The 23,812-nt window shown below is 40.1% G+C and overlaps 1 protein-coding gene across 2 annotated transcripts in view; it reads left to right on the top strand.

Moving 5' to 3' along the window:
• Positions 1-23,812, top strand: part of golim4a (golgi integral membrane protein 4a) — a 108,766-nt gene that overhangs the window by 29,912 nt on the left and 55,042 nt on the right. For both annotated transcript variants that reach the window (XM_043702168.1, XM_043702169.1), the window contains 2 exons: positions 5,468-5,542; positions 22,964-23,013. In XM_043702168.1, coding sequence (XP_043558103.1) covers positions 5,468-5,542; positions 22,964-23,013 — 125 coding nt within the window. The remainder of the gene's footprint in view (positions 1-5,467; positions 5,543-22,963; positions 23,014-23,812) is intronic.

Below are 23,812 nucleotides of genomic sequence, written 5' to 3'. Positions count from 1 at the left end.
ACCCGGAGGAAACCCACGCAGACACGGGGAGAATGTGCAAACTCCACACAGTCAGTCGCCTGAGGTGGGGATTGAACCCGGTCTCTGGCGCTGTGAGGCAGCAGTGCTAACCACTGATAGTTCTGGACTCTCCCACCCCAGGAAAGAGACTTTGTCTATTTATCCTATCCATGCCCCTCTTGATTTTATGAACCTCTATAAGGTCACCCCTCAGCCTATTCAATCTCTCCCTATAGGTCAAATCCTCCAACCCTGGCAACATCCTTGTAAATCTTACTGAACCCTTTCAAGTTTCACAACATCTTTCCGATAGGAAGGAGACCAGAATTGCAGACAATATTCCAAAAATGGCCTAACCAATGGCCGTACAGCTGCAACATGACCTCCCAACTCTTGTACTCAATACTCTGACCAATAAAGGATAGCTTACAAATCACCTTCTTCACTATCCTATTGGGATTCCGATTTTTGTTGTTACTATAATTTCTCAATTTTCTCACCAACTCCTGTGCTGCTCAAGGGAGTAGAAAATTCTGCCCTTCGATTTAATTAAACACTTTTATGTATTGTTTAATTGTTTGATTTTATGAGTGGCAGTTGCTTTTCAATAATCCCTTAATGTGGTTGCTTTAATTATTTGTATTAAGCTCTATGGCAGTTCAGTAGTTTTATTCAGAAATTGTTGCACCTGCAAAAATGCATTCTGGGAAGGAAAAACAGATACTTACTAAAATAACTGAGTTAAAAATCACACAACACCAGGTTATAGTCCAACAGGTTTAGTTAGAGGCATTAGCTTTCGGAGCGCCGCTCCTTCATTAGGTGGTTGTGGAGTATAAGATCAAAAGACACAGAATTTATAGCAAAGTTTCCAGTGTGATGGAACTGAAATTATATATTGAAGAAGACCTGGATTGTTTGTTCAGTCTCTCATCTTTTAGAATGAACATGTTGGTTTTAGTTCTTTCATATGTAAATCCCAGAACTATTATAAAGTTACATTCTCAAGCGAACTTTAACGATAGATGCCTGCTGAGATAATGCATTGAAGGAGTGAGGTGCCCTGTGTGACACTGTCTGTGCCACAATGTTCAGACTGATTCTAATCTAAAAAGTGGATTTACCGAATCTTATATGAATTCATGTAGTTTATGAGCAAAATAAAGTCTAATTCTGAAGTACAAATTCACTCCACAAACTTATATGTGTGTGTGCATGTGGGTGTGTGTGGGGGGATGTTATGAGTGTCTGTGAGAGTGTGTGTGTATGTGTGTAAGTATGAGTGTGAAGGAGTATGAGTCTGAGAGGGTGTGTGTGTGCGTGTAAGCGTGGGAGTGAATGTGTATGTATGAGAGAGAGTCTGTGTGAGTATATGTGGGAGTGTGTGTGTAGGCATGTGAGTGTAGATGTGTGTCTGTATGTGTGTGTGTGTGTAGGCGTGTGAGTGTAGAAGTGTGTGTGTCTGTGTGTGTGTGTGTGTATGTCTGTGAGTGTGCGTCTGTATGTGTGTACAGGTACGTATCTCTCTATCCAAAATGCTTGGGACCAGCTGCTTTGCGGAAATCGGAATTTTGCGATTTTCGGAACTAATGTAGTGTCCCTGTAGGGTGCAGGGCAGCAACCCATAATCAAATGTAAACACTGTACTGCAGCAAAAATGTATGAATACTGACACTAAGCAGGATAAATGAAGATTAGAAGTACTACCACACTTTATTTATAGAGTAGTGTACTGATAAATGAAATACATCGACCATAAATATTCAACAACATTTTATTTCCATAAAAAACACCACAAGAAAAACATTCTGGAAAACAAACGTACAAAGCTTATTTATACAGTAATATATACAAATCCATGAAATACAATGACTATAAATATTCAACAACATTTTATTTCCATAAAAAATATTCAGTAAAACTCAAACATACACAGCTTCAGCACTATGGTATGCAGTGGTTTTAAAGGCTTCTTCAAGTGTCATCTGTCTCATTAACATAGGTTTCTGTCTAAGCAAGCTCTTTAATTGAGTAAATTGCCATAATCTCTTGCTCGCTGATAAATGAACGTTGTTCAAGGCCAGCAGTTACCTGATCGCACATTTTCACCATATTGTCAGTGGGGACTTTTTCAACTGTGTTCACTAACTCATCATCACCATCCTCATCATCATCACTACTATCCTCACCATTTTTAGCAATGTTCCCATCGCTCAAGGAATGCATGACAGGCACATCATTGTCAATGTTCAGCATTTCTTCGATGTCAGCTTCACATAATTTATTTACAGTTTTGTACGATAAATTTTGTGCGTAAGTAACGAGGCTTGCTATCATCTTTTTCTCTTCAGTGACATGAAGTCCTTCAAATTCTTCATCTGCAGGTTCATTTACAAGAAACATCATTGTAGGCCAGAGTCTGTGCCAAGCATTTGTTAATGTTGCTTTATCAACATCATTCCAAGCATTCGCAACTGCGTAAGTGGCATCCTTAAGACTAAACCCTTTCAGGAAGTCTTGAATTCCTGCCTCTCTGTTGGCTGCAGCAAGCATACTGTTTAAAAAATATACTTGCTTTTCATGGAGCAAATATTTCTTGGTCATAAGGCTGTAATACCGATATCACATTCGGGGACAAGTAAATGCCAAAAACATTGCTTTCACAAGCTGTTCGGCAGGGGGATGTGCAGAGCAGTTTTCCAGGAACAATAAAAGTTTACACTTTTTCTCTGGTCAGCTTGTCTACAATGAGCTCGTGCCACTGGTACAAAGTGTTATTGAACCAGTCAGAAAAAATTTCTCTGGTTACCCATGCTTTCTTGTTTGCATTATAATGCAGAGGCAAATTGCATACATCTTTAAGACTGTTTGGATGTTTGCTTTTCCCAATCACTGCCAATTTCACCTTGTGTGTGCCTGCAGCATTGACAAACCCAAGAATAGTTAATCTGTCCTTAGTTTCCTGCTGGTGCTCTCTCATTAGCCGTTGCTAATGTTTTTCTCGGAACATAGCGCCAGTAGAGAGCTGTTTCATCAGCATTGTAAATTTGTTCAGGACTAAGGCTTTCATCAGACATCAGCTTGGCAAATTCACCAACATAATTTTCAGCTGCTTCATGGTCAGCGGAAGCCTTTTCGCCACAGATTTTCAGGTATTTCACACCATTACGCGTCTTGAATTTCTGCAGCCAACCTTCTGAATATTGACACTCACCTTCAATGGTCAGTTCTTTATGATATTTTCTAGCTTGTTTCACGACCATCAAACCAGTCAGTGGCATACGTTCACTTCTTCATTGTCTAACCCACTCCGTCAACACACGGTTAAGATCTTCATTTTTTTGCCCTATGCAGTGTTTTCCTATTTTTCATTAGTTGATGGTCATCACTGTCACCATAAAACTTCAGTAACTTGTCTTTCTGTTTCTTCAAATAATAGACAGTGGTAGTTCTGACACCATATTCTTCAGTAAGGCGCCGCACAGCCACACCACAGCCAAGTTTCTGCAATAACTCCACTTTCTGCATTACTGATAATGACAGATGCTTCCTTTTCTTTATATTATTGTTAGCCATAGATGTACCTGCACCTCCTTTCGACATTTTCACTCTAAAATTAAACAATTTCGCACAGTCAATACAATACACAACAGACACCTCTGAGTCGAGTGGGTGCGGCCTTTGCCCGCCAAAAAAAACCCTGTTATGTTACACAGACACGACTGATGCTGCACGCTCCAGTTTTCGACGCTTTTCGGTTTTTGGATGCTTGGATAAAGGGATACATACCTGTATAGTGCAGTGGGGTCACCAAGGTCCCGGTTGAGGCCATCCTCATGGGTACCAAACTTGGCTATCAGCCTTTGCTCAGCCGCGTTGCATTGTTGCCTGTCCTGAAGTCCGCCTTGCAGGACGGTCACCCAAAGGTCTGAGGTTAAATGTCCTGGACCGCTGAAGTGTTCTCCAACTGGGAGAGAACACTCCTGTCTGTTGATTGTTGTGTGGTGTCCATTCATCCATTGCCATAGCCTCTGCATCGTCTCGCCAATGTACCTTGCCTCAGGACATCCTTGCCTGCAGTGTATGAGTTAGAAAATGTTGGCTGAGTCGCATGAGTATCTGCCTTGTAAATGATGGGAGGTGGCCCCACGCATAATGGTGGTATCCGTGTCGACACTCTGATACGTCTTGCAGCGTCTACCGTGACAAGGTTGTATGGTGTTGTCCTGAAAGCCGGGTAGTTTGCTACAAATCGATCTGTTTGAGGTTTGGCAGTTGTTTAAAGGCAAGAAGTAGAGGTGTGGGAAAGTTCTTGGCGAGGTGCTCATCCTCATTGATAATGTGTTGCAGGCTGTGAAGAACATGATATTGTTTTTCGACCCCTGAGAAGTACTGGACAACGAATGGTACCCTGACTGTTGCAGCTCATGTCTGTCTCCTGAGGAGTTCATTATGGTTTCTCGCTGTGGCACGTTGGAACTGGTGGTCGATGAGTTGAGCATCGTACCCCATTCTTATGAAGGCATCCTTGAGTACTTCCAGGTCCCACACTCACATGTACCCACGCACCCTCTCACAGACTTATACCCCTTTACACTCACATTTACACACATATGCACACTTTATTTTGCTCAAAAACTGCATGAATCAATGTAAGACTATGTAAATCCATTTTTTAGAAGCTCACACACCTTCAATGCATTATTTGGGCCGACATGACACCTATTGTTAAAGTTCACTTGAGAATGTAACTTTAAAAAAAGTTCTGCGATTTACAAATGAAAGAACTGAAACCAGCAGGTTCATTCTAAAAGATGAGAAACTTAACAAACAATCCAGGTCTTTTTCAATATATAATTTCAGTTCCATCACACTGTAAACTTTTGCTGTAAGTTCTGTGTCTTATGATCTTATACTCCACAACCAAGTGGTGAAGGAGCAGCACTCCAAAAGCTAGTGCCTCCAAATAATGCTGTTGGACTATAACCTGGTGTTGTGTGATTTTTAACTTCTCGCCCCCCCTAGTCCAACACTGGCATCTCCAAATCATAAAATAACTGAGCATGACTGAAATGTGTGTTGCTTTTGACTTGTATAAAGTAGCCTTTGTTAATAAATCCATTAGTCACTTCAACAGTAAATACAGGGATTAGATTTCCTATAATTGCTGTACAGTTCCACTAAATGTAATTGCTATCAATAGTGAAATAAACAAACAGTTAACTTGAATTAAGTTCCCTTTAAAGTGCATAAATGGGCAGTTTAAAGTTGTCATGTTTCTAATATTTTGCATGTGCAAAGGAATATGATCTTTCAAAATATTTGAACATTGATAATTCACAATTTATGCTTATTTTCACCTTTTTGCATATTGAATGATTTGTTCCAGAGAGAGAACTTTTGATCAACAATAATGTCTGAAATTCAAGTAAGAAATGAAATGACTTTCAACTTCTTTTTGTTGCAGTTGTTTATGAACATAGATCAAGATTAGAAAAATCACTACAAAAAGAAAGAAGTGAACATAAAAAAGCAAAAGAAGGTAAAGAAATATTCAGTCACACCGTAATGTTATAAATGTGTTCATTCTTTTTCACTCATTTACTTACCCTTCATATATAAGTGCTCTGGGCCATTGCCATAAACAAGTTCTATCTTTATGGTGCAGTCTTGCAAACATGTAACTTTCCTACTCTGACCATGGCATTTTGTACATTCCTCCTCCTTTAATCATATCGTTGGTGGCAGAGAAATGTTTACGTTTTTCTTACTTTAAGGAGATTAAGGTCGAAATTTAATTATGTAGTGGCGAAAAGCAGGCAGTCATTCCAGCTGTCCATTATACATACAGCCAGATATTCAGTTTCATTGTAGTCTATAAGGGATAGTCTATGCTATAGTATTGTTTTGCATCATCAGTTAAGACAAATTCTTATCCAATTATAAAAATCTAAGCTCTGTCATGACTGCAAGAGGCCAAGAATCAGGCATGGGATTTTAGGATTCCGCAATTCTTAAAATACAATGCAAAATTAATATTTTACAGAAATTAATTCCTGATCAGTGTGATACTGATTTAATTATAGTGTAGGCAAGGGAGGACAGAGATGAGTATGGGAATCTTCTGATCACAGGATTGTTCATAGTGGCACTGACTAGATGTCTAATGGTTCAGATCCATGGTGATAGCAGAGGAGGAGAAGTAAACTTGAGAATAAGAATGCAGCAGATCTACAAAGTTAGAACAGCATGGAAAGGATTAAGAAGATTTGAGGTTATCAAAATGGTTCTAACTTCTTTTGCTTCATATTGTTCCTATAGGGACAATGAAGCATCCTCAAAGGAATCATTGCAGTAAAGTCCAGAGATGGACCAATAATCAGGGGGAATACTTGCAGACTGAGCAGCTTTGGCATGTAATGTTCTGGTAATGAGGCTACTAAAACCCCTGTGATGCAACTCACCCAACTGCATGCCAGGTCCTAAGAGCCAGGGGAAGAAGTTGCACTGGGTGGGGAAATTGAAGCAAAAAACTCACAGCACTCAGTTTTCCACTCGATTCTGTAATTATCACAGTTTTCTTTTTGGACAGTTATTACCAAACTGGTATTTGCCAATCATGTTTTTTTTTGCTGTTTGCTGCCTATGCAATTTTGTATTCTAGAATCCAATCCTTGATTTTTCTTCTGGAATTAAAAAATGGATAGATTGTCTGCTTGATTATGTGTAGCATCTATGTGTGGTGTAGGTGCTTAATGTATTTTCAGGTTTCACTTGTTCCTGTCTGGTTGAACTGCAGTTGTGGATATGTCCTACTATCAGACAAAGCTCAACAGTTTCAGCCAATGCAGGCAGCATTCCATAAGCATTGGTGCCTAACAAAATGTTCAATTTGTTAGGCATTCAAAACCAGTTCTGGTGAAAATGCTCAAAATTCTGATGTAACCGATTTGTTTGATATTTCAAGACAAGAAAAAAAAGATTTTTAACTGTTCAACCTAACATGCTGTTTTGACCTCTGAGTGTTATCATTAAATTCTGCATCCTCATTGTAATCAAGAACCTGCTTTTGAGAGTCATTTAAAGTGCTATATTTTGGGATTGCAATAGTGGTGCTGAAACTGTATTTTGGTGCATCAGTTTATTTGCAGAAAAGTTTGAAGTTCATTGCAATTGCAACCTCTCTAATGATTGTCAGAATGAATTCCATTTGCAACATAATATCAAATTTTTTTTATGAATAATATGACATAAATCTTCGAACTAATCAGTTCTTGCTATTCCTACTTGTACTAGAACAAACTCTTTGTTTGGCTAGGAAAGCTGCTTAATGTCTTGAACATTTCCTTACAGTTGTATCTGTGTGGTAACAGTGATATTCCATGCCCACAGTGGCTTTGGTACAACTCTTACTTCAATTTATTCTTTAAGAAGAAGTTGAATTGTCCTGCAACAGGAATTAAGTAATTGTAATGAAACAGCATCCTAAAATAATTAAATATTGTAATAAAGCAGCAAAACAATTATATTGCATGCATTGACAACTTGAGCACTATCTATCTGTGTAACATGTGGTAAGTAATTTGTTGAAATACTTGTAGCATTATGGCTTGCTTCCTGCTGACAGTACATTAATTCACAACATTCTTGATGACATGCAAGGTAGAGCAACTCCATCAGCAATCACACAAAATTAGGTGCCACGACTATGCTAGGGCTGGTTCTTCCACTGTATATAGTTGTTGTCTCTTCTCATTCTCATTGGCAGCAATATTTTCCCATGCACCAGCAACAGTTTTTATGTTCTGAATCTTATATTCTTTTGGCAAAGTGTCACTTTTGTTGAGGTTCATGAAAGGCTTCTCACCATGGTACCTCTTGAGATCTCGTGTCATATCTTACTAAACTCGACTCATTAATATCCAACCGTGCTTCTATGGTGCCTTGCTCACTCGAATTTAGCCCCATTCTACCACTCGCCATAGCTAGGATATCCAGAATGGACCGGCATCCCTGTCTGTAAGAGCTGCTTGTGGGCCTGGATAGCAGTATTAATCCAGAGCTTCCTTGTGCAGGTTGTGATATTCGCCCAGGGCATGAGAGAGAAGGGATAATTGGTGCCCTGCTTTAAGCAAGGGACTTGTAGGTTCTGCTACATGGGGTGGTGCAGGGGTGTGGTGTGTGTCATCCCCAGGACTGGCAGTGGAGGCTACAACACCAGATCATGCCATCCTGATTCATGGTCAGTGGAATTGCAGCTATCTGGCGGAGTGCACAGCAATGTAGGAAGAAGGTCAGTGACATTCTCCATTTTGTCAGCATAGGTTCCATCATCTTTCCTGTAGTGCCTCACACACACTCCATATCTACTGTTGGACACACCTTCCACCAAGTTTCACCCTCTATCTCTTTCAATATTCCTTGCAACAACTTCCCTCATTCACTGTCACAAACCCCAGTGTAGAGATCCTTTGGAGCAAACAGCGAGCTGAATTCAATAAGTACCCACTCAGATTTCCATGTTGGTAGTTCTTAGCATTGTGTTTGCTCATGGCAGCTAATGCAATAGGGAGCTGCATGTTAATAAGGTGAGGTGTGCAGTTATTAATGTCACCAGTGCCTGTAATTCGCCTTAATAGGTGAATCATCACTGCCTAACGTGTATCTCGATGCTAGTTAGTTTGTTAAAAAATGCAGTGATTGCATTGATATTGAGATTGGCCTTGCTGGACTTCTCACAATATTCAGTCCCATTTCTCAAAGTAGTTTCAAGACATATGTCTATGGCATCGAGGAGCTCATGCGATCATGTAGGTTTTCTGCTTCAGTGTTGGCTGTCAAAAGTTTCTGTGGGTTATTGACAGTTGGATTCAGCTGCTCCCTCTGCTTCTGTGATGAATTATCCTGCTGAAAGCAGTCAGCAATAGATTCAGCTTTCAGCACATTTCATATGAATGGATCATGTGGATTCCATCAGAACGTCAGATGAAAATGTCAGTGCCAGCTTCATGTGCAGCAGTTATTTTTCACTTGAAGCATTTCCTATAGCGCTGTTTCCAAATAAAAATTACATCAGCATTCTTTAGCTGCTTCATAAGTGTAATGGTTGCCAGGTATGAAAATGACCTTCTTCACTTTTAGACACAGGCACTCCATGAGCCTAATAGTTATTCACTATGAAGATGAACTTTCATGGACATACTTCATTCAATGTGAAGGCATTACTCCTGAAAAAGAGCATCTGTCATTCATGCCTTTACAGATGAAGTAACAGGAAGACAAAAACATTGGGTCGCTTTGCAATTTCCAGTCACCTACTGCTTTTTTTGAACCTATTTTGGTAATGTTGCTACTTAGTTTTTTTTCCCTCCTGAACATTTCTTGTCAATGGAAGTTAGCATTTTGCTTGCAAAGCCTGATGAAGTGGCCAGTTTAAGTAACATTACAGGTTTCTAAATTTAAGTTAAAAATGTCAAAAATTTTCTTATGTAGCCAGTGGTCAACAATATCTCGAAAGATGTTGTGTTTTGATCTGAACTTAATTGTGAGATTGTTTTTGAAGTGTGGATATACGATTTAAAATTGGCCTTTGCCAATGTGAGTTGGAATGGTTCAGAGTGAAGGGTTAGAAATTGCTTTGTGTAATGCCCACTTCAGGGCATTGACTAAGCACAGATTATCAGTTTACTAACAGTAGGGCCTGTGCTCATCTACAAAGGTGACACATTGTTAAATTTCTTTTTGAAGTTTGCCAAATAAAATTCTAAAAGGGCATATCGTGCACCCATTCCAACCCCAATCCAACTGGGTGACTATATGTGATGGTGAGATGAAACCCTAAGTAGGTATAAGCATCCCCAGGCCTTCCTGCCATGGACTTCATCAGTTCAAACTGGAAGTAGTCAGAAGCACCATTTGTCTTCCTCGTGTCTAACTAAATGCCCCCTCGCTCTTACCTTGCTGCGCTGTAGGGCATTAAATACATTTGCATTGATATGTGATTTTGAACTGGTGGTCATCAACTGGTGGTCAGAAATCAGACCGCCTGTATCTGAAATAAAAGCTGCCCAATTTGACTGAAGCAACTTGCTTTAATTCGAAGTAAGAGCCTTATTCTAGTTACAGGGTCGATACTACAATGTACACATAGAATATGTATTGTACAAGTAATATTGGTGTCACATAAGTGTCAGTTGATGACCATCTCCAAAATGTGGTTAAACTATCTGCAAGGCACCAGTCAGGAGTGGAACATTTTCCATTTTACTGGGTGAGTGCAGCCCCAACAAGACTCAAGAGGCCTGACATTATCCAGGTCAAAGCAGCCCCTTTGCTCACCTGATCTTGTCAAGGGCAATTTAGGAATTGGAAATAAATACTCACTGAGCCATCAATGTCGGCATCCTTGAAAGAATAAATTAAAATCAAGGCTCAAAGATATACAGTAGTAGATACACATATACTTGAGAAAGCTTAGGAACATAGAATATAGTAGCAGGATCAGGCCATTCACTCCTTTGAGCATGATCTGTCATTCAATATGATTATGGCTGATCATCCAACTCAGCACCCTGCTCCTGCTTTCTTCCCAAATCCAATAATCCCCTTATCCCTAACAACTACATTTACATCTTTCTTGAAAGTCATTCATGGTTTGCTCTCACAAGTTTCCTTTAGCAGTGAATTCCACAGGTTCACCACTCACTGGGTGAAGAAATTTCTCCCCATCCCTATCCTAAACCACCTACTCCTTATTCTTAGGCTGTGATTCTGGTTCTGGACTCCCTGGTTATCAACAACATGATTCCTGTGTTTACCATGTCTAATCCTTTTAGAATTTTATAGGTTCCTGTCAGATTCTCCCCTCATTCTTCGAAACTCTCGTGAATATAGTCTTAACCAATCCAATCTCTCTCTGTTTGTCAGTGCGGCCATCCCACAAATTATTCTGGTAAACCTGTGCTGTACTCCCTCAACATCCAGAACATGATGTGGAGGAGCCAGTGTTGGACTGGGGTGGACAAAGTTAAAAATCACAAAACACCAGGTTATATTCCAACAGGTTTATTTGGAAGCACGAGCTTTCAGAGCGTTGCTCCTTCACCAGGTAATTGCCTCACAACTGCCTGACAAAGGAGCAGTGCTCCGAAAGCTAGTGCTTCCAAATGATCCTGGTGGACAATAGCCTGGTGTTTTGATTTTTAACAATATCCAGAACATCCTTCCTCAGATACAATATTGCAGGTATGGTCTTTCTGATACTGTGTCCAGTTACAGCAAGCCATCTCTACTTCTATACTTGAATCCTCTGGCTATGAAGGCCACCTACTGCATCTGTATTCTTAGTTTCAGCACGAAGACTCCAAAGTCTCATTGCGACTCTCTCTTTCCTAATCTCTTCCCATTCAGGTTATAATCTTCTTGCCTGTCTTTGCCTCACACAACCTTACTTTTATCCACATTGTACTGCATCTTACCTAACATGTCCAAATTGCACTGAAGATTCCTTGCATCCTCCTTAGAACATACTCTGCTGCACAGCTTTGTGTCCATTGCAAAGCTGGAGATATGGCACATAGTTTACTCATTTAATTTATTAACATATATTGTGACTAGCTGGCATCCAAGCACAGATCTCTGCAGTGACCCACTAGTCACTACCTGCCAATTGGATAAGAGCCATTTATTCCTATACCTTTTTCCTGTGTGCCAACCAGTTCTTGATCCATTCCAAAATGTGACCTCCAATTCCATGGGCTTTCATGTTGCACGCCAGCTCTGACATGGGACCAAATCGAAAGTCTTCTGAAAATCCAAATAAACTGAGTCTACTATTCCATCCCTCTTTATCCAAGCACCTGGTTATATCCTCAAAAAAATTCCAGCAGATTTGTTGAGCCTTTTTGTAAATCCATGCTGACTCTGTCCTATCTTGTCACTATCTTCCAAGCGCTATGTTATTACATCTTTTATATGGAGTTTAGCAGTTTTCCCACTACTGATATCAAGTCAACAAGTCTACAACTGCTATACTGCAACACGTATGAACTGTTCCAGAGTCTGTAGAATTTTGGAAGATGATCACGAGTGCATCTGTTGTTTCGAGGGCCACTTTGGGATAAAGGTTATCAGGCCCTGGGGATTTATCTGCCTTTGATCCTGCTAGTTTCCCCAATATTATTTCTCTAATAATAAGAATTTCTTTTTATTTCCCCTTCCCTTTAGACTCTTGAGTTCCCCATATTTTTGGTATGTTATTTGTGTCTTCCTTTGTGAAGAAAGAACTAAAATATGCTTGATTGGTCTGTCATCTCTTTGTTCCCCATTATGAATTCCCCTGTTTCTGTTTTTTGGGGACTATATTTGTCTGTACTAATCTTTTGCCCCTTACATATCTGTGGTAGCTTTGACTATCAGTTTGTATATTCCTGGAAGCTTACTCTCAATCTCTTTTTCCCCTCTTAACCAGTCTCTTTGTCTTCCTTTCCAGGAATCTAAACGGTTCCCAATCCTCCGGTCTGTTGTTTATTTCCTTGGATTTAATGCAACCCCAAATTTCTCTTGTTAGCTATGGTCTATACACATTTCTTGTTCTGTGCCAGACAGGAATGAATGAATAGCTTTTGCAGTTCATCCATGCACTGTTTAAATGTTTGCCATTGCCTATCTAAATCATCTCTTTAAATAATGATCCCCAATTTAACATGGCCAGTTTATCGTTCATAATGTCATAATTTCCTTCACTTGAATACAGGACCCTAGTCTCAGAAGCAATTACGTCACTTTCCGCCACATTCCGCACCACCCTGAGGACTTTTACAGTTTTGGGCCTTGCTTTTTATTACTTATTCTGGATTTTTTAATGAATGCCTCCATTTTGAACCATTCCTTGATTTTCCTATTCTTCAGCAATGCTCATCTTTCCCAGGTCAGCACTGCTGTTGGGGCCACTAATTAACCCTTCCATGTATGTATGCCACTCACCATCTCTAAATTGGACATAAAGACTGAGGTTATTTACTAATTGGCCTCTTTTCTTAAGCTTGTACAGGCAAGCTGACCACTGGCATCAGCTGGAAAAGGACCTGGGATTGATCCCCACTTTGATAAACTTTATAAGACTTGAAAGGGAGGCAGTGGCAGAATATTAATTTTACTGGATCTGTAATCTAAAGGGCTAGACTGAAGCTTTGTGGACACAAATTAGCATCCCATCATGGCAGCAGTAGAATTTAACTTCAATTAATAAATCTAGAATTTTGCTCAGTAATGGTGACCACAAAAGCAATTGTCAGAAAAGCCCCATCCAGTTCATAAATGCTCGTTAGAGAAGAAAATCTGCCATTCCTACCTGTCCTGGGCTACATTGGACTCCAAATCCACAGTAATGTGATTGACTCTGAACTGCTTTGTGAAACAGCCTAGCAAACCACTCAGTTCAACGGTAGTTAAGGATGGGTAACAAATGATGTCCTTGCTAATGACGCACGCATACCAAGAAAGCGTAAGACAAAATCTGGCCTTTGTCTCCTTTTTAGCCAGGCATATCTCTTTCAGTTTATATAAATTATTTGAGTGACCAAAATGTTTACTGTAAAAATTATTCATATTGAATAACATTCTTCACAACATTGCAAATAATATAGCATTCCACTGTCTTTGTTCGTGGAATACATTCTCTGATTTACAATTCCCTAAAGGTTTGGTGCTGAACCAAATGAGTTCTTCTCCTAGTTTATGATTTTTATCCTATTTGCAGATGTAGCTGATCAAGTAATGGATGGTTTGACTTACAATCTTTTGCCAGTTCTCCTCACCTTCAAATTGACTGATTGAGTTGCCAATAGTATCTGCTACAGTCCTTCTTGGGATGGACTCTTGGCAGCTAATGCATTGAGCTCACATAAATGAAATAATTCTAACATATTGATGTGAATGTTTCTTGAAACATTTCAATGAATTCCCATTGGTTCATGTTAGTATTCATGAAGCATAATTTTGCAGAAGAGCTGGTGAAACATGTTCAGTCAAAACTTTCCTGTTTACAGCAAAAACATGTTTGAGAAATATCCATTTCTAAGCCTCCTTATGTTCTCTTTGCGACTTACTTTTTGACCTATCTTTATGATATTAGCAAATTTAGGACTGAATATATGGTTACTTAATTTACTGATGAGAATGGTAGGAAAGTCAGTTATGAAGAGAACATGAGGTTACAAAAAGATGTAAATAAATTAAAGTACGTCAACAAAATCTAGCAAATGCAATAGAATGTGGAAAAATGTAAAATTGACCCATTTGAAGAACACAAATGAAGCATAATATCTAAAAGGTGAGGGATTGCGGAGCTGTGAGATGCAGAGGGATCTGAGTATCCTAGCGTATGAATCACAGAAGGTCAGTATGTACAAAGAACAGTTGCAGCACAGGCAGAGACCTTTCAGCCCACATGATGCCTTTCTAAGATAAAAACCTTTTGCCTTCACGTGGTCTGTATCCCTGTATTCCCTGCCCATTCATGTATCTTTCAAGGTGCCTCTTAAACATTGTTCTTGTATCTGATTCTGCCATCTTCTCTGGCTGTGCATTCCAGGCATCTATCACCCTCTGTGTAGAAAAACCTGTCTCTCACATCTCCTTTAAGCTTATCCCCTTTTACCTTAAAACCAGTAATTGACTTTTCTACCCTGGGAAAAAGACTCCAACTATTCATTCTATTCATGCTTCTCACAAATTTGTAAACTTTTATCAGATCACCCCTCAGCCTTGCTACATTCAAATGTAAATGAACCAACTTTGTCCAATCTCTCCTCATAGTTCATATTCTCCTGGACAGGCAACCTTCTGGTAAACTGTTTCTATATCCTCTCAGTAACCTCCACATCCTTCTAGTACTGTGGCGACCAGAACGATGCACAATATTTCAAGTGTGACCTAACTAAAATTCTATACAGCTGCCCTGTGAATTGCCAATTTTTATACTTTATGCCCTAACTGATGAAGGATAGTGTGCCATATGCCTTCTTGACCATCTTATCCACCTGTGATGCCACTTTCAAGGAACTGTGACCAGGTACACCTATATTCCTCTGTATGTTGATGCTTCCAAGGGTTCTGCCATTTACTTTACATTTCCCTCCTGGATTAAATATTCAAAATTATCCCTTCACATTTGTCTGGATTAAACTCCATCTGCCATTCCTCCACCCAAGTCTCCAGCCTATCTATACCCTGCAGTATCCTCTGACAATCCTCCTCACTATCTGCAGCTTTCCCAATCTTTGTCTTGTCCGCAAACTTACTCATCAGACCATTGACATTCTCCTCCAAATATTTTATTATATATAAAATATATTCAACAGGAATCCCAGCAATGATCTTTGCGGAACACTGCTGGTCACAGATTTCCAAGTCACTGCTTTTACTCTGTCTTCTATGATTAAGCTATTTCTGTACCAATCTTGCCAGCTCACATGGATCCCATGTGGCTTCACTTTCTGTATCAGCCTGTCATGAGCAACTTTCTCAAAGGCCTTGCTAAAGTCCACGTTTACAATTTTCATTGTCCTGCCCTCATTAATCATTTTCTTCACTTACTCAAAAACTCCATCAAGCTTGTGAAATATAACGTTCCCCGCACAACACCATACTTTTTTATGGCTAATAGTCCATATTTTTCTAAATGTGAGTAAATCCAATTTCTAAGAATCTTTTTCAATAATTTCCCCACCACTGACATAAGACTAACTGGCCTGTAATTTTTCAGATTATCTCTGTAGCCCTTCCTCAGCAAAGGAATAACATTGCTATTCTTTAGTCCTCTGGAACCACTCTTGTGACTAAAGAAGATAAAAAAGGTTTCATACAAAACCTGAGCAATTTCATCCTTCCCCTCCTTCAGTATTCTGTGATAGATCCCATCAGGTTTTTATGGCTTTTTATATTGATATGCCCATAATATCCCATCCATCATGTCCTTCTCCACTGTGAATACCAATACGAAGAATTTGGTTATATTTACTTTAGCGATGGAAAGGAACAGCTATATACCATAGAGCAAGAGTTATAGCTGGGGGAAAGGCAATTATGATGTGATTAGGCAAGATTTAGAATGCATAGGGTAGAAAAGGAAACTTCAGGAGACAGGCACAATTGAAATGTGGAGCTTATTTAGGGACTAAAGAATAGCAATGTTATCCCTTTGTTTAAGAAGGGCAACAGAGATATTCTGAAAAATTACCATGAATAAGTATATACCGCAGGGCAAACGTTATAAGTTGGGGAAAGGCTATTATGATGCAATTAAGCAAAATTTAGGATGCACAGGTTGGGGAAGGAAACTGCAGGAGATGGCCACAATAGAAATGTATGTCCTTGATAAGTATGTACCTGTCAGGCAGGGAGGAAGTGGTCTAGCGAGGGAGGCGTGGTTTACTAAAGAAGTTGAATCTGTTGTCAAGAGGAAGAAGGCTTATGTTAGGATGAGACATGAAGGCTCAGTTAGGGGTTTGAGAGTTACAAGTTATCCAGGAAAGACCTAAAGAGAGAGCTGAGAAGAGCCAGGAGGGAACGTGAGAAGTTGTTGGCAGATAGGATCAAGGAAAACTCTAATGCTTTCTACAGGTATATCAGGAATAAAAGAATGACTAGAGTAAGATTAGGGCCAATCAAGAATAGTAATGGAAGGCTGTGCGTGGAGTCTAAGGAGATAGCGGAAGCACTAAATGAATATTTTTGTCAGTATTCACACTGGAAAAAGACAATGTGACCGAGGTCAATACTGAGATGCAGGCAACGAGACTAGATGGGATTGAGGTTCACAAGGAGGAGGTGGTAGCAATTCTGGAAAGTGTGAAAATAGATAAGATCCCTGGGCCAGATGGGATTTATCCTAGAATTCTCTGGGAAGCCAGGGAGGAGATTGCCAAGCCTTTGGCTTTGATCTTTATATCGTCATTGTCTACAGGAATAGTGTCAGATGACTGGAGCAAATTTTGTTCCCTTGTTCAAGAAGGGGAGTAGAGACTTCCCTGGAAATATAGGCCTGTGAGTCTTAGTTCAGTTGTGGGTAAAGTGTTGGAAAGGGTTATAAGAGATAGGATTTATAATTATCTAGAGATGAATAAGTTGATTAAAATTGTCAACATGGTTTTGTGAAGGGTAGGTCGTGCCTCACAAACCTTATTGAGTTATTTTTGAGAAGGTGACCAAACAGATGGATGAGGGAAAAGCGGTTGATGTGGTGTATATGGACTTCAGTAAAGTGTTTGATAAGGTTCCCCATGGGTGGCTATTGCACAAAATGCGGAGGCATGGGATTGAGGGTGAATTAGCATTTTGGATCAGAAATTGGCTAGTTGAAAGAAGACAGAGCATGGTGGTTGATGGGAAATATTCATCCTGGAGTTCAGTTACTAGTAGGGTACCACAAGTATCCATTTTGGGTCCAATGTTTGTCATTTATATAAATGACCTGGATGAGAATGTAGAAGGATGGGTTAGTAAATTTGCGGATGACACTAAGATCAATAGATTTGTGGATCATAATGAAGGATGTTGTAGATTAAAAAGAGACATAGATAAGCTGCAGAGCTGGTCCGAGAGGTGGGAAATGGTGTTTAATGCAGAAAAGTGTGAGGTAATTTGCTTTAGAAGAAGCAATAGGAAGAAAGAGTACTGGGCTAATGCTAAGATTCTTGGTAGTGTAGATGAGCAGAGAGATATCGGTGTCCACGTATATACATGCCCAGGTTGAGAAGGTTGTTAAAAAGGCATACAGTGTGTTAGCTTTTATTGGTAGAGGGATTGAGTTTCAGAGCCAAGAGGTCATGCTGCAGCTGTTCAAAACTCTGGTGTGGCCCCATTCGGAGTATTGCATACAGTTCTGGTCACTGCATTGTAGGAAGAATGTGGAAGATTTGGAAAGGGTTCAGAGGAGATTTACTGGGATGTTGCCTGGTATGGAGGGAAGCTCTTATGAGGAAAGGCTGAGGAACATGAGGCTGTTTTCGTTAGAGAGAAGGAGGTTGAGAGGTGACTTAATTGAGGCATATAAGATAATCAGAGGGTTAGATAAGATGGACAGTGAGAGTCTTTCTCCTCAGATGGTGATGGCTAGCACGAGGGTACATAGCTATAAATTGAGGGGTGACAGATATAGGATAGATGTCAGAGGTAGGTTCTTTACTCAAAGAGTAGTAGAGGCATGGAATGCACTGTCTGCAACCATAGTAGACTCACCAACTTTAAGGGCATTTAACTGGTCATTGGATAAACATATAGAAATGGAATAGTAGGATAGATAGGTTTCAGATTGGTTCCACAGGCCGGCACAACATCCAGGCCGAAGAGCCTGTATTGCGTTGTAACGTTCTATGTTTTGTGTTCTAATTGATTAAGGACTTCACCCACTTCCTCTAACTCCATGCATAAATTCTCTCCTTTGTCCTTGAGTTGACCTATCCTTTCCAGAGCTATTTTCTTCCCCCTTATACACATACACACCACCTTGAGATTTTGCCAGGGACATTCTGTGATCACTTTTGGCCCTCCTAACTCCTTGCCAGTTTTCTTTATATTCAGAGAATCCCTACAGTGTGGAAAGAGGCCATTTGGCCCACTAGTTCACATCAACCCTCGGAAGAGTAACCTACCGAGATCCATTACTCTACATTTCCTCTGACTAATGCACCTAACCTAAATATCCCTGAACACTATGGGCACTTTAGCATGGTCAATTCACCTAACCCGCACATCTTTGGACTGTGGAAGGAAACCAGAGCACCGAGAGGAAATCCATGCAGACACGGGGAGAATGTGCAAACTCCATACAGTCGCCTGAAGCTGTATTCAAACCGAGGTCCTTGGCGTTGTGAGGCAGCAGTGCTAACCATTGAGCCACCATGCTGTCCATATTATTCAAGGGCTGTGTCTGTCTCCAGTTTCCTAAACCTTATGTATGCCTCCATTTTCTTTAGCTAAGCTCCCAATTTCTGTTGTCATCCAAGATTCCCAAACCTTCCCATCGTTATCCTTCATTTTTATAGGAACATGCTGATCCTGAACTCTAATCTACTCACCATGAAAGGTTTCCCACACGACAGATATAGATTTACCTTCAAACAGCTACCCCCAGCGTACATTCTGCAGTTACTGCCTTATATTGCGGTAGTTAGCCTCCTCCCCAATTTAGTACTTCCAGCTGAGGACTACTCTTACCATTATCCATAAGTAACTTCAAACTTATGGAATTATGGTCGCTATGTTCTCCTCCCGAAATTGCAATCACCGGGCTGGACTCATTCCCCAACACCAGATCTAATACCACCCCTTCCCTTCTTAGACTATTTACATCTTGCTTCAAGAAACCCTTTAGGATGCACCTCATAGACTGGCCCCCATCCAAACCCTTGGCACTAATTGACTCTTGTCAATATAGGGAAAGTTAACATCATCTACCACAACTACCCTGTTGTTTTTACATTTTTCCATAATCTGTCCATATATCTTTCCCTCTATCAACTATTATCTGCTGGGAGCCTGTAGTGCAATCCCATCAAAGTGTTTGCACCCTCTCTATTTCTGAGTTGTAACCATTTAACTCGCTGGATGAGCTTTCCATGGTGTACTCCCTCAGCTATTCTCCCTTATCAGTAATGCAACTTCCCCACCTCTTTTCCACCCCTCTTTATTTCAGCTGAAATATCTAAATCCTGGAAAGTTAAGTGGCTAGTCTTGTCCCTCTCTCAGCCAAGTCTCTGTAATAGCTACAACATTGTAGTTACATGCTAATCCAAGCTCTAATTTCATTTGCCTTACCTGTCATACTCTTCATGTTAAAACAGATAGTATTCAGACCGCCAGTCCTGCTGTGTAACCTTTCCTTGTCTGTTTTTCCTCTTAGCCCTACTGACCTTATTCACTTGCTCACCTACTGCTCTGGATCCCAGCTCCTGCCGGACTCGTTTCAATCCTCCCGAATGACACAAGGAAACCTCCCTGCCAGGATATTGGTGCATTTTAGGTGCAATGTGTTTTTCTTGTACATGTCCCACCTGCCCCAGAAGACATCCAACGATACCTGAAGCCCTCCCTCCTACACCAATTCTTTAGTCACCTATTTAACTGTACTGTCTTCCTATTCCTAACCACATTGGCACATGGATTAATCCTGAGATAACAACCCTTGAGATCCTGCTTTTTAACTTATTACTTAACTCTCTGAACTCCCTTTGTACGACCTCATCACTCTTTCTGCCTATGTCCACCATGACCTCTGGCTACTTGCCCCCTCATTTGTGAATGCCCCATGCTTGCTCAGAGACATCCTTGACCCTAGCACTGGGGAAAAAACACACCACCTTGGAGTCTTTTTTGCCGCTGCAGGAAGGCCTACCTGTGCTTCTGACTATAGAGTGCCCTATTACCACCGCTCTCTTGCACTTTGATCCTCCTTGCTGTAAAACAGAGCCAACTGTGATGCCACTATTCTGGCGGCTGCTGTCACCATCCCTAATAGGTCAACCCTCACCGCACCGCCGCCCCCCCCAAAAAAAGCATCCAAAATGGTATATTTGTTAGAGAGGGGAATAGCTACAGGATATGTCCACACAGTCTACGTGCCCATCTAGCGGTCACCCATCTATCTGCTTAAACTTGGATGTGACATTGTCTCCAAAACTTCTGTCTATGATGCTTCTTGCCTTCTTCATCCTCCTAAGTGTGTCCAACTGTCACTCCAACCTATCCATGGGGCCTGACAGGAGCTGCAATTGGGCACATTTCATGTAGATGCGGCCATGAGGGACATTCGAACTGACTCTGATTTCCCACATACCACAGGAGAAGCATGCTATCCTGCTGACTGCCATTTTTACCCTCTCGCAACTATTTTACTAAAAATAAATTTCTTTTAAATTAATTTACAGCTAACCAGATGATCCCTAATGTTAGATTCTCACTAAAAAAATACAAAATACACTATTCTGTAAACAACAGACTAGATACTACTCCAAATCGCGGTACTGCACTACGCTGTCATTAACCTGAATGAATGGAAATCGAAGGTAAAAAAATGAATCACCTAACCAATATGTACCAATGAAGAGCACTTCTGTCCAGCACATCACACTTGAACTTGTGAAGCCACAAAGATACAGCAAATAATTAGGAAAGCTTATAGAATGTTAATGTTTATTATGAGAAGAATTAAACATGTAAGTAGAGAGGCTGTCTTTCAGTTATACACGGTATTGGTGAAACTACATCTGGAATACTTTGTACAGTATTGATCTCCTTATTTAAGGAAAGATGTATATGTGTTGGAAGCAGTACAGAGGGTAATACTTGCCATAAGATCCTGAGGGGTATTGATGGAATGGATAAGGAAAGCACATTTCGTCTTGTGGCAGAATCTAGATTTAAGAGTCACTGCTTAAAAAAAAAGGTTTGCACATTTAAGACAGATGAGAAGAAATGTTTTCTCATAGAGGATTGTGAGTCTTTGGAACCCGCTTCCTCAAAAGGCAATGGAAACAGAGCCTTTACATTTTTTTAGGACAGAAGTTTTAAAATTTTTGATAAGCAAGAAGTGAAAGAATTATCCGGAGACACGTGGACTAATCAGATCAGCCCTGCTGTTATTGAATGAAGGAGCAGGCTCAGGAGACTGAGTGGCTTCCTCCTACTCCCATCTCATATGTTTGTGCGGTTGCATTTTAATGTCAAGGGGGCGAAAGATTTCATAAGTGGCCAAAGGCTTCTGAAAACTGAAAATTCCCCAGCACTGTAATGGAAACATTGCATGTCCAGCTGATGTTCTTAAATTGGTTTCCAGTGTAACTCTTAGCACAACCTGGATTATTTATTAAATGCTTTATAATAGCAGAATCACATCTAATGTGGATGTATCTTTCTGAGGATTGCAAGGAGAGGTCAAACAAGGTGGATGTAGGTCCTTTCATGAGCGATTGCACTGTGTAACAAATGATGATGAATTGGCTGAATAACTTTTATGAGTTGCTGCAGCCAGTTCTAAATGTATTTTTCTCATATACAGTTTCTTTATTGTTGCTAAGACCATACAAGGTCTTTGTATTGAGAGCAATAGCATATCCATGTGCTTTTCTGCCATCAGCAGCTTATTTACCAGCGCACCAGATAAAGAAGCTATTGACTCCTGCACTATGTGACTATCTCATGGCAATCTAGATATACGACTTATGTATGAATTTGTGTTCATTGAATTCATGAACTTAACAATTCATGAAGTTCATCACATCGTGTATGTCCAAATCAATGGCATTGCTGTGGGATCCTACTTGGGCCTAGCTCTTGCTAGCACCTTTATTGGTTACAATGAGAAGTGCACCTTTGATGGAATGACCACTAACTTCCTGCTCCTTGCATACTTCTGAAATGTAGATGACATGTTTGCAGTATTTCAGTCTGCAGGCACATCAAATAATTCCTTCATACAGCTTAATAAACTTCATCCTATGCTCAAATTTATCATATAAATTTAGCAATTTAATGAGTTCTCCTTCCTTGACATGTTAGTTGAGAAGTCAGAAAATGGATTTTTAACTCTTACCTAACAAAAGCCATCGTTCACTGGTCATTGTACACATTGAGATTCCTACAGTCTCATGTGCTACAAGATCAATATTGTAGACAACCTCATGAATAGGGCCCTAGCCAACCATTCACCCTGTAAGTTTGACACTGAGATAGGGAACGTCAAAACTATTCTGTATGATAATGTGTATCCTGATTAAATCATCAAAGTTTTTTTTCCCCCGTTGATATTAGAGGTTCCTTACTGAATCAGCACTTCAATGAAGGAGCAAATCTTTCAACCGTTATTCTGTGTTAGTGTGTGTTGATTTACTAATGCTGATGGTTAGAATGTTTTTGTTTCAGCTCAATCTGAATATTAACTATCCTTTGTTTAATTCTACTTTAGATTACTTGGTTTATAAGTTAGAAGCGCAGGAAGCCTTAAACAAAGAAAAAGTGAGTAATTTATTGTTAAGGAATGCCAAACTATTGTTTAAGGGTTCTTTTCATTGGAGCAAAGAGCATGTGCTGTGAACACTTGATGAACATTTCAGTAGATACCTTGAGCTGTGGTTAATTGAATAACACTTCTTGGTATTATTTAAGGAATAAGACAGTCTTAATGATGTTTAGTTTGTTGAACTAAGGAGAACTGTGTTAGATTGTATTTTGCCAATGGTGAGGTTTTTTGTTTGTACTAATTTCAACTATGGACATGTAAGGATGATGGACGTTAATAGTATCTCCAATCCAGCTATCTTGTCCTACACAGTTATGAAGCTTTGTACATACTATATGTTTACTCTGTCCCCCACCTAAATGCATAAAATCTTTTTGAAGAGATAGGGGAAAATGTTTAAAATCCAAGGCAATTGTGTTATTGGTAGAGAATTTCATGTCATAGAGTCAGAGAGATGTACAGCATGGAAACAGACCTTTCGGTCTAACCCCTCCATACCGACTAGATATCCCAACCCAATCTAGTCCCACCCTCTAAGTCCTTCCTATTCATATACCCATTCAAATGCCTCTTTGATTTTGCAATTGTACCAGCCTCCACCACTTCCTCTGGCAGCTCATTCCATACACGTACCACCCTCTGTGTGAAAAAGTTGCCCCTTAGGTCTCTTTCACCCGAAACCAATGCCCTCGAGTTCTGGACTCCCCGACCCCACGGAAAAGACTTTGTCTATTTCTCCTATCCATGCCCCTCATAATTTTGTAAACCTCTATAAGGTCTCCCCTCAGCTTCCGA

Source organism: Chiloscyllium plagiosum, chromosome 13 (genome assembly GCF_004010195.1).
Source record: "Chiloscyllium plagiosum isolate BGI_BamShark_2017 chromosome 13, ASM401019v2, whole genome shotgun sequence".
Lineage (NCBI taxonomy): Eukaryota > Metazoa > Chordata > Chondrichthyes > Orectolobiformes > Hemiscylliidae > Chiloscyllium > Chiloscyllium plagiosum.
The sequence above is the reverse complement of the archived record's forward strand: the minus strand, read 5'-3'. Positions and strand labels throughout refer to the sequence as shown.